Source organism: Hibiscus syriacus, unplaced genomic scaffold (genome assembly GCF_006381635.1).
Source record: "Hibiscus syriacus cultivar Baekdansim isolate YM2019G1 unplaced genomic scaffold, ASM638163v2 tig00110831_pilon, whole genome shotgun sequence".
NCBI lineage: Eukaryota > Viridiplantae > Streptophyta > Magnoliopsida > Malvales > Malvaceae > Hibiscus > Hibiscus syriacus.
This window is the reverse complement of record NW_024062882.1, coordinates 6,543,535-6,556,152: the sequence shown is the minus strand read 5'-3', so window position 1 is coordinate 6,556,152 and position 12,618 is coordinate 6,543,535. Positions and strand designations below refer to the sequence as shown.

General features: G+C 34.5%; 1 protein-coding gene across 1 annotated transcript; it reads right to left on the bottom strand.

Moving 5' to 3' along the window:
- Nucleotides 1-8,710: 8,710 nt before the first annotated feature.
- On the bottom strand, nt 8,711-9,491 carry LOC120142702 (kunitz trypsin inhibitor 5-like). The gene has a single exon (XM_039157217.1). The coding sequence runs from the start codon at nt 9,471-9,473 to the stop codon at nt 8,874-8,876; it is 600 nt and encodes a 199-aa protein (XP_039013148.1). The 5' UTR covers nt 9,474-9,491; the 3' UTR covers nt 8,711-8,873.
- Nucleotides 9,492-12,618: the final 3,127 nt, after the last annotated feature.

Here is a 12,618-nt window from a genome sequence, read left to right as displayed (position 1 = left end):
CCAACAAGCTCAAATGTTTTTCAAAGCGAGAATAATTAGGTAGAGCACTATATACCTTTCTAGTTGACCTTTCTTCATTAAACCCTTCAAATTAAAACTCCATCAAAATTTAGGCAACCGACCAAGTCGGCAGGAATGAGTTAAACATGACATTGACCATGCGGCCATGCCCAGCACGGTTTTTTTTTACCAAAAATTGAACTGAACCGAAATAAATAGGTTTTCAATATTTAAACCGAAATCGAATAGTTAAAAAACTGAAAAAATCGAAATCGATTTTTTCGGTTCGGTTCGGTTTTTTTAACGGTTCGAGTTTTTCGGTTCGGTTCGGTTTATCGGTTTTTCAATAAAAAATCACTTGAAACTATAATTTTTTTTTACAAAAATTGCCTATTCGGTTCAATATGGAATAAATGGGTTCCATATGGAAAACCCGAACCGAACTGAATCAAAAAAATAAAGCTTTTAAACCGAACCGAAAACCGAACCGTTTAAAGCTAAACCGAACCGAACCGTTTTACTCGGTTCGTGTCGATTTTTCGGTTTTCTCGGTTTCGTTGCTCAACCTTACCCAGCACGAGTAGGAAGTCAATTAATTTACCATTGATTACTTGGTAAGATTAAATTAAATTTAGAATATGAGGTTTAATATTAAAAAAATAAATTATATAAAACTAACAACTAGTTGACATAGCGGAATGAGACACTAGATTCTTTAAGTAAGATTAAGGGGTCGATTCATGGTGATTGCGAATGTAGTAAATTGGGTTGGAAGGATTGTTGTTGCTTCTGTAGTACTCGATCTGGATTAGTCGATCAATAAATCGGATACCGGTGGTTATACCAAAAAAGTATACTACATAAAAATAAATCTTACACCATATGTACGTCAAATAATAATTCTATATACAAATAAATTTAGGATGAGCATTTCACTCGGATCTGATATGTTCTGACTGACTTAATCTGACCTGATCGAGTTTTTTATTGTTGAAAATGTAAGTTTGGGTCGGATTGAATCCTTTTAAAAAGTCTGTTCAGATTGAGTTAGGTTCAAGTGAAAAATTTAATTCGATCCGATAGAATACTATAATAATAATCTCTTTTATATGGATAATCAAAATAATATCTCTTTTTTGTATTATTTTATTCGATTAGATCCGTATTTTGCCTAATAAAACTATATATGTATATGTCGGATTGGATGCGGAATTTGATTTAAAAAATTTAGTAAAAATTAGATTAAAGCAACATGGATAGTTGATTGTTTCAAAGTAAGACTTTTACAATCCTTATACTTGATCAACACCAATCACATGCATTGACCGGAAAAGAAAATCTATGACTTTCAACCAAGAATTTCTTTTACTAGAATGAATCATATTTAAGAATTGTTCGTCCAGCTCAGTTGTTAAAGCGCAAGGCTCTTAACCTTGTGGTCGTGGGATCAAGTCTCACGGGGGCAATTCATAATTCTGACTGCCGGATGTTTCCCACGGAAGCTGCTCTCAACCTAGCGTTGGGGCAGCCTACTTTCATACCTCCTCTTATCTCTATTACATATGAAAATAGGGTCAGCCAATTTTTTTTAATCATATTTAAGCAGTGAAATGTTGACTTATGTTCATTTACATCAGATACAAAACAACTCTCCACTATTATCTGTTGAAGCTTCAACTCAGAATTTTCCAAGCTGATCATATGACTTGTAGACGGTTTCAGCCGTTGTTTGGTAATGGCCCGATCAAAGATCATTCGAGTTTTAGGTCTCGTAAGCTCGAAAGTGATACACTAACATGGAGCAAGAAGAAATAATCTCAAAAGATATAATTGAATTCCCCCGTTTGTGTCACATTATATCCGCAACCACTTCTGATTTTCCATTGCCTTGGCAAGTTTATCTGCTAACGGTGCGACCGCTTTGCAGCTCTTCGGTGCGCCTGCTGCTCGGAAATTATGAAGACATTTTATTCATTCAACAAATGACAGCTTCATTTCATGGGAATCCTTTATTACCTCCAGCTTTTCCCATTCTGCCAGTTTATTTCTTGCATGTGCTGCTGCGGATGAGGCATCCTTCAATATCAGATAATGGAGTCTGCTCGGAAAGCTATCACCGTAAACAAGACGAATCGGTAAAAGCAAAAGGTGTCGAGATTGATTACCCCGGTTTTTCTATATTTTGCAATGATTTCTTGAGCTGTACGAACTCGGGGAATCGTCTGGTGCACCGGGCAATCTTCTCTGCCTGTTACTTTTCCTGCAAGTAGAGTTAATATTCAGCAATTTCATATTAGAATCTCAGGAATAAAGAAAAGCTGAGTTAGAAAGTCAGGTTTACCTCCTTTTGTTTTAACAGCTTCATGCCACGACAAGCTAGTCACAGGTGGAGTTTCATCTATTTCGATGTCATCCGGTGCCAAACGGAGAGATTTTTTGTCAGAGAAAATCCAATAATTAAGAAAGTGTGTTCGATGTAACAGTGGACCGAACCTATGTCAAGTTCAATATCTTCCTGCTTAATAATAGTCTGGCTTGTGTCTATGAATGGAGCCTATAAAATTTTTCTCCCTATATGAGTAAAATCAGAATCGGCTAGTATTGAAAATATGGACCGTAAAATCACACCGTTAGCACTGATTGAGAATAATAAATTTAAAGAAAAAAATTCAAAATCCTTAACTGTGTCGTGGTAGAGCTACTGCCTTAAAAACGAATTCGCCCAGATACGTGTAATCGCTCCAATAGGCGGATCGTCACCCGAAACCAGAGTGGACTACCGATGGTATTGCTCCTTAGATCGCCTGAAATCTCTTAGTAGCTGTGAGAGCTTTTGAGATAATTGTTTGAGAGTGAATTGGGTGAGTTGAGAAGCTTGAATAGCCTCTCTATTATAGGCTTCACGTAAGGGGCAACATGATCCAATGTGCATCAAATTTATTTCTGATTTAATTATTGGATTTAAACTTTGTCGTAACAGCTGAATTAAACAAATGAACTTGGCCTCAAAACAATCCAGCTGAATTAAACAAATGAACTTGGCCTCAAAACAATCCAAAATTCATAGTTAATTTCCAGCCGTTTGTAACTCTTGATAATATTACTGTACTCTGTAACAGGCATAATAATCAGCTGTTAATTCCCTTTGAACAGAGATGTAAAGCAGTCCAGATACATCCAACGTTACACAAGTTTAAATTTAAGAAATTAGTTTAAATTTCAGAAATCAAAACGACGTCTAATTAATCTCAACTGTTACACTCTGAAATTTAAATCAAACACGACCTATAAATATCAGACTAAAAATTCTTTCCCAATTTTATTTGTTCTTTCAAAGAAAAATGCCTTACAAATTTCTCTAAAAAGATAGAATTCACACATACGTGTTAAAGACACATATTGTCACTTGCCACGAACCTCGTCCATAAACACAAGCCGAGCCAAGCCGGACAATGACAACACATAAGAAAACCTCTTGTCCTCTATCACTCAACAAGAAGTGCAGAATGTAATCGTTAAATACCCAATACCAATGGATTTCCCACTCAATGGGGATAAGCATTACCAACAAAGATGTATTCACTTTTCCTCCTTTAAAAACTTAACTACCACCAAAAGTCCCCGGTGCGATCCCCTGCGTTAATACGGTAAAACGATAAGCAGTTTTGTTTGTCAGAAACATAACCTAGAAAAATATTCCAGTGACCTATTCTTCTTCTGATTTGAAGAGATATGAATGGCAGAGCACCGGAAGCCGCTGCAAGCACCCGATCATGTAGACAAGGCAGAGATTCCAGGATCCTAGAAACAACACAAGTTCTCTGAATGATTTCTTTTCATTAAATTTGAAACTTTCTCAACAGCATTGGTTTATTAGATGATGGTGTAGTACCTGAAATCATTTGAATCAGCCAAGAGAGAGATGAAGGCCACTTCGCATCCGCTCATCTATTTATACTGAACATCAGGCATATCTTCCATCTTTCTTGAAAGTGGTGGTCCAACAGCAAGGTTTCGTATGATTCATCATATGAAATGTTTTATCTTTCCCCTATAGAAATGAAATCTCATTAGCATACAAATGGAGGCACAAACTGTTAGACAAAATGCTTAATCCGAGGCATAAAATAATAATAATAATAAAGAATATTATTATATAATCGAATGAAGCAAAATAAATAAAGAATTAAAGTAAAGAAATGAAATTGTTTACTCGTATCTTGACATGAAATCGGATGAGCGGAGTTAGATAGATAGAAGAAGAATTTTGTTGAGGCATGTATGAATAGTTTCATTAAGACATATTCGTTCTCTCCTCGGTGCTTTGAGTAACGTTGAACGTCGGTCTCCCAAGATACAACAACAAACGATCACAACAGTAAGCACAACCGTTGTGATCAATCGAACACATCTTATCTTTCTCTTACACCAGACATAATGAACTTTGGAAGGAATTTCTAAGAGTTTTCCTATTCCAATGTTGAGAATTGTTTCTAAGATTGATCATTAACTAACCTATTTATAGAGGAGAGGAAATTAATCAAAAGGTTATGACCTTTTGATGAAGAGATTTGTTGAAAAGCTAATAGGTATAATTGAATGGATGCAACTTTATATCAAATAATAAGTCTATTCACCAATTGACATAACTTATTATTAAAAGGGATCAATTTTATTCAATTATTATTAATTTTTCCAACAATACCCCACATGAATGAAATTGATGATTTCAAATACTTACTTGATGTGGTGATAGATTCTACATTCGATATTTGCATAGGATAGGTATACATCCCCTTTGAACTTTCCCTTGTAAAAATAGTTTACCTTACTGGCTGTCCAGAAGATGTGATATCCTTGAGTTGTCTTGTCGTTTGTGTAAGCGATGACATACCTCACACAAATATCTCCCTGACAAGAATTTGATTCTCATGTTCATATAGCCGTGGACATCTCCTGGTTCTACAAGAGCTTAGAGAACTATGCCCCAATAATCTCCTTGAAGCGGCTCCACTTCACTCTCACATAAGTGACTTATGTTGTTCGGCTCACCGAAATACATAGTGGTCATTAAAAGCATTGCTTAACCTTTTCTACATTTTAGTCATTGTTTTTATCATATGAATGGACTTGGGGATAAGAACCCCCCATAGTAACCTCACAAGGTCTATGCAAGTAGGTTGTTCCATTGAACTTAGATCTTGAGATCTTTAGTCAATTAAGTTGGGTTTTCCTTCACATAGCGCCTTAAATATTAATGAGCATTAGTCACATTCCTTTCGATGTTTTATTAACTTGATCTTGATTCAACCCTTTGGTTAACGGATTTGAAATGTTATCTTTTGATCTTACAAAATCAATAGAGATAACTCCAATTGAGACCAGTTGTCTAATGATATTATGTCACGACACATGTGTCTCAACTTACCATTATACATTACATTACGTGCTTTACCAAATGTTACTTGTCACAATATATGCATATTTTGGGCACACACTTTAACCATTCAGGAATATGCTTCAAAATTATTTGTAGTCATTTCCTTTGAAAGATATCTCTACACTTTCAAGTAGTTGTAAGAAGGTTTTCTACCTTTCCCTAATTCATATGGTGTCTTATCCGTTTTCTTGTGGGACACCTTAAATAAAGGTAATTAACTGATAAGACATCTCCCTCCCCACATGTCCTGTGACAATTCAAAATATCTCATGACGTTCATCATGTCATGTTCGATTCTTCTGCTTTGTATTCATGACTCAATAACATCCATAATTCTTTAGTTGTCTTATGGATATTATACACTAAAGTGTATTCAAGATGTATTTTGAAGCTTTAACAATATTAAATGCGATAATAAAGTTTACAACACCCTCTCTAATATTATGAGGATCATAATGCATATATTTGAACATATTCAACACGATCAAATATAACATCCATCATTGTCATGTTTTGAAATTCTATCCATAGAATTTAACATGCTTCACAATATGAATCATGGTCATCGATATTGTTAAATTTTATTTGATGTCATAGTAGGAATCAACATTTCATATCATGAATAGATTCTTTTGCCATCCAATTTTATAACAACAAAATTTAATTAGAATTTAAAATTCTAAAGCTGTAACAATGTTGTTGCTTTCAAATGATTTCTGTTAAGCACATGAGGCAGTATCTGTAGATAGAAAACTTGGACTTATGGTTGTTAGTCTCGAAATGGTGGCTCTTTAGTAGTTATTGTCGTTAGTATTGCGTAGTCATTTTTTTTAGAGTTTTGTTGGGGTTTTTAGGTGATTGCTTTCGGTTTTCGAGATCAACTTATTTTTGTTAGATTGGATAAGGGGGCCTGGATCAATTGTTGTTCGTTTTGGAGCTGTTGGATGTACAGATTGGAGTTTTGATCGATCTTCTTGTGGCTTGTTAGCTCCCTTGATTTCCATGTTCTTGGTTGAAGTTAGAGGTTGTTCTATTATTAAGCTGTTATTGTTGAGTTGTGCTTTTGGCGCCTTTTTGTAGGAGGTTTGTGTTGTTTTTACATCATATGGTTAGTCGTGTCTTTGTAGTCTCTTGTATATCTGGCAGTGTCTTGCTTCCTCAGGAGCTAGTTTCTAGCTTCCTGCTCTTTACACCTCATGGTTCACTCTTTTTCCTCCAAATAGGTTTAGGGAGATTTTTTAATGAGGTTCATGGGGTGGTGTACCTTGTATCTTTATCAATACAAAGTACCCATTTTTCAAAAAAAAAAAACAGTAAACCGAATAGATTCTTTTGGATGGTAGAATTAAAATCCAGAAACTAATGGAGGACCCCACATTGTTTTGATTTGCCAATTGTCCTTTGAAGGGGCTTACTTTTCTTGATTCCTTGGTATGGTTGTTGCAATTAATGGAGTGAACAATGGGTTATCGAACTTGAATTGCAGACTGACTAGGAAATCCCTTGACTAGAAAACATTTGCACAGATCCCTTCCTGATTGAGTGGTCTTCAGGCTCATCAGAGCGGGATCACAATAGATCACACTTTTCCTCATGGTTAATTTGCATTTGATCAAATCCCAAAGTGGAAACTCATATCAATTGAAGCAACCTCCTTCCTTTATGTGATCAAACTCCGAGAAGGGCATCAATATCAAACATTTATTTCCTCAAGTAAATTCCTATAACACCAACAAATAAACAGATTAATGAATTTTTAATATGGCTTAAACTCCAATAGATATGCAACTTTCTCCAAAATTAAGATGGCATTATAAAACAAGTCATGAGCACATTACCATAGTTTGGAAATCTGCGCCATTGTACATTCGATCTCCAATACGCGAATTTCACTTTAGAATCAAGGTGAGTTTTTGGAGTCAACAAGAAGACTCGTTTGCATTCGAAACGACAAATTGCTTGAGAAATTTCACTTTGATGTGGTTCCTCCTAATGACATGCAATTCGTTTTTTTTGGAACATACAAATTGATTCGAACTCACAAATAATATCCGACATTTGTTACTTCGTTCGTTAAATTCAAAGAATCTTGTTTCGAATAAAAAAATATGTCTTAAGATTGTTAGACAAAATGATTAATCCGAGACATAAAATAATAATAATAATTAACAAATATTATTATATAATCGAACGAAACAAAATAAATAAAGAATTAAAGTAAAAAATGAAACTGTTTACTCGTATTTTGACATGAAATCGGATGAGCAGAGTTAGATAAACAGAAGAAGAATTTTGTTGAGGTTTGTATGAACATATTCCTTAAGACAGGTTCGTCCTCTCTTCGGTGGTTTGAGTAACGTTGGACGTCGATCTCCCAGGATACAATAAAAAACGATCACAACAGTAAGCACAACCGTAGTGATCAGTCGAACACAATCTTAAATTTGAAGCATGCTTATCTAACACATTCAAAGGATCAATATGATTTCTTAATCCTAAAAGGAAGAACAAAAACCAAATTGATAATGCTTAGCAGTTAAAGCTTGAAACTCACAAAGTCCCAATAGCCAATAGGCGCTGTATAGGATCAAAAGCAAGAATGATGAAGTAGAAGGGATCCCATAGTGGATAGCAACTGGCAAATCCAAATCTTCTGGTTTCAAATCCCCACGCTGCACATTTTGCTGAAACCAAAGAAACTCCATAAGATGATTAGTTGATTACTAACAAAAAAATGGGAACTCTAAAACTAAAACTAAAAGCAAGAAATTTCGTTTCTTTTGGACGTGGGGATGCTGAACCGCTTTCTGAAGCGTGCGTTTAGCGAACGTGGTAAATCCGAATAGAGGTGAAGCTTTATCCTTTTCTGTTTCAAAGTTTCTGGGGATGTTGTTTTGGAACAAAGACTAGCTTTTTCTTTTTGGTTTACTTAGTTTCAGTGATTAACCCTATGAAAGACGTAATAATGGAGACTTTGTCAAGCTCTAGTCGTGAAATAATATAGTAGCTACTGTTGTTGGTCCACTTGTCGTGATCTCCTGGGTATCATTCTTCTGCAGTCCAAACTCGTGAAAAATAATGACTTTGTTAGACAGTTGTCAGGATATGATTGTTGAACACATGTGATCGCAGGCAATTGCAGATAAAATCGATGCATGATACAGGAAACTCTTCTAACAACTTCGAAGTTTGGATTCGTTGGCAGCTTGTCTTATGTTAAATACTTTTAGATTTATAGTTACTTTCAAGATCTATCTGCAGATGTAGATGTAATCAAATTATATGTTTTTTTTATATATAATAATACTTCCCAAGATTTACATTATTGCGATCTTATTGGCATCATATAAATAAATATTACATAAAATTGAAAAGCTAAAAGGTGTGGGGTAGTAAATCCAAGGGAAATAAGGTCTCGATGTGCACGACTACATCAAGCCCTCCTAAACATAACCTTCAATGGCTCATCAGCAAGCACCAAGCGCCTAATCCCATCATCATCAATAAAAACACCCAAGTCCCCACATACAGGTCTGCAGGTATCGCACACCCCGGGGCAGAAAGCAAGCTTATAATCATCTTCAAATCTCTCGATCTTAAACCTGTTGTTCAGAGTTTCACGCCCGCTGGTCGCCACCACGAACTTCTGTAAAGATTCGTCGAAGGCAAGTACCCATTGAGTGCTTTGGACACAAATCGAAGAAGCGTTGAATATGACGTTGAAATCGGTGGATACACGTACAATACCGCCTTGTTGCTCGACGTTCACAGGTGAAAAATATAGTGGGAGACCGCTCGACACTTCCAGCTGCTCTTGAACGACGACGAGCGGGCAACCGGTGTTGGGGTCAGCGTTGGTGGCACTGCCGAGAGTGAGCCCGCCTCCTCTACCGCGGATGACCGGTAAAACATAGTAATCGGTGCCGGTCCGGAGCTCTTGACCCGACACGTCAAGCACTGCATCGGGTTGATCAGCGGCTATTGTTGAGCTGAAGAGAAGGAAAGTAAGTGCCGAAAATAATGTAGCCTTCATTGTGTTTGTTATGCCTTGCTTCTGTTGATTCGTGCCTTGATGTTCAGTGATGGCTTGGTATTTATAGAGCTAGTGGTATGTGGGTAACTTAGAGGCATGATCAATGATCTTCAAGAAGTTAGGCAAGGAGTTGCCTTTTGTAGACCAAATAATTTCGAGTTAACTATGATTAAAATATTCGAATTAATTGAGTTGATTTGAATAAAAAATTTGAGTTAATTAATTAGATGATTCATTATTTTTTTTTTTTGAATTAAATCGAATGTATGAATTTTCAGTCCGCTTAAATCAAACTTCCAAATCGAAATAGATTTTACTCACTTCTATATAAATCAGGTTAACTAAAAACCATTTTATTATGTTGTCGAACGGATATGCTTGTTACGTGAAGCCAGCAAATTGCTTGCAGCAAATGAGAAGAGAAAAGTCATGGGATATTGGCAATATTCAAAAAATGAAGGTCGCCAACTAAATGTTTTCATTTATCAAATTGTGTATGAAGAAAGGTTTTAAAATCTTCACCTCTAAACTTTGTAAAATTTTCAAAGTCATTGCATCTTATCCTTTGTATGCATGGTTTCTTGAATGCATTGTTCTCATTTAATTGATAAATACAATGAAAATGGTAGCCATATATATATATATATATATATATTATCCACATTAGGTCGGCATGTACCAACAAATAATATTCAATTTGACTTTAGATATGAACAAATTTCGGTCCAATTTCTGCATATTTAGTTTCATATTCAAAGTACGGATAGAAACCACCAACGGTTGGTTCAAGTAGTAGGTAGCTTGATATCGTTTAAGCATGTCTCGAGTTCGAGTTCTTATGTATGCAGAAAATCTCGCTGGGAGATTCACCCACCAAAATTAGGTTTGTGACCCCGGTTGGTTCGGATTAATCAAGGCAAAGCCTTCAGTTCCAGGAGGACAAAAAAAAAGTACGGAACGAACTCTCAATCAATGATTAAAATAAAAATAAAATAGGGCAAAATACACAACTAATCCCCGACTATAGAGTACCACTTCAGGTTTTATAATGAACAATTTGTGTGTAATTACTCTATTTATATTATCATTCAAACGTTTGAATATATTTTAACTAATCTACTTTGCGAGTATTATTATTTAATGTTTGAGGGTTGAATTGGATGTGTTAGCGGAAAGACTTCGATTCTTTTCTAGTAAAATAAGGCACCTGATTGTATGTGTCGTCGGAAAGATTTGATCATTTGGAGTATAAATTCGATTTGACCTAAATTGATCTGATATAAGATAAGGATTTAATTTAAAAATTATAAAAAGAAAAAACAGTAGCGAAACATAAGCAGAGCTAGTGAGGTTATGGTCCCCTAAAATTTTAAAAAATATAATTTAGACCTTTTAAATTTTAAAAAAAATAATTTGGTAAATTCATATTTAACTTTAAATTTTTTAAATGTTCTTAATTAAATTCCCTCTCATAATTTTAAAAAAAATTCTTATTAAGCCTCTCAAAATTTCAAAAATTTTAGTTAGACCTTAATATTTTTTTTTGGAAAAAATATAAATTAAACCCTTCAAATTTTTGAAAATTTTAATTTAAACTTACAAATATTTTAAAGTTTTAATTTAACCCCCAAACTTTATCACCAAGTTCTGCTACCAAGAAGAAGTATTATAACATCCATAAATTTATACAAAAAATACACTATTACTCTCGGATCGGATAGGAGGTTTTTCATATTTCGTCCAAATTCGATATGAACCCGATCTTACCTTATATAAAATCTAACCCATACCCAAATAATTTTTAAAAAAATTGATACTATCAAATCGAATCAAATTGAAATCCGTCAATTTTGGAGTAAATTATCACCCTACCACCATTGCCCTTTTGATTTTCTCCACCATCGATTTCATGGGGGTGAAAGAGCTTTCATTTGCATACACATTGCTCAACAACGTCTGAGGAAGAGAATATTTAGATTAATCTTTAGATTAATGGTTAAAATGCAAGATCAGTGAACTCCACAGTGAAGTATCTATTGCAGCCGCAGATCTAACGTTTTTACTGCCTATATTCACCTTAGTTTTTCATCTTATTGATGCTACGGATTTAAATAACGGTTACTATCGAAATAGCATCCGTTATATAACGAAAAAAAATATTGTCTGAAACAATTATTTCTCACCTACGATACCCACGTGACCGTAATAATGCCCGTCACAGCCGTAATTACAATAAACGCAACGTAATTAAAAACACCATCGTAATCATAATTTAAAATCTTAACTAATGGTGTTTATCCTAAAATTTTATTTATGCTATAAATTTTTTTGTTATCAATGTATATATATATACCTTAAAAAATATTTCTAGATCTGAAATTGTTGTATCCCACGATGAAACGAAACATAAACTAATGAACAAACAAAAAATGACTGCGTCCCTTTTCCATATATGCACAAATAGAATCGTCTATTTATACAAAATGGTAAAGCCCCCTCTATGATAATCGATCATAGATATTGGCCTGATGAATCTGCATCATGCATGCGATGCTGTTTAGTTTGGTTAAGCTGTTAACTAAGGTTGTTAGTCAGTTGTTAAAAGCAGTTGACAAGTCTGTTAGTCTGTTAAGCATATGCTTGCTCCTTGGAGCTGTATATAAACAATAGCTTCCTTGTATCTCGGAAAAAGTTGTCAACTGCTTTTAACAACTGACTAACAACCTTAGTTAACAGCTTAACCAAACTAAACAGCATCGCATGCATGATGCAGATTCATCAGGCCAATAATAGAAAAAAATAGAAAAAAAAATAAGAGTAAACTATGCATTTAGTACTTAAATTATTAGTTTTGATTCATTTTAATATCTAAACTTTCAGTTTTTTCAAAATTGTACATAATGTTTAGTTTTCGTTTTATTTTATTTCATGCCGTTAAAAATTTAACGTGTTTAGTACCTAAACTATAAGTTTTGGTCCGTTTTAGTACCTAAACTTTCAGTTTTTTTTTCAAAATTTAACAATAAATTTTGAACCAGAGTACTAAAATAAAACAAAAACTAAAGTTTTTAACAGCGAGATACTAAAATGAAACAAAAACTAAACTTTAGGTATGATTTTGAAAAATTGAAAGTTTCGGTATCAA

What these genes read in the sequence shown, in the direction of transcription:
- LOC120142702 (XM_039157217.1), bottom strand. Translation starts at nt 9,473, where the DNA reads ATGAAGGCTACATTATTTTCGGCACTTACTTTCCTTCTCTTCAGCTCA.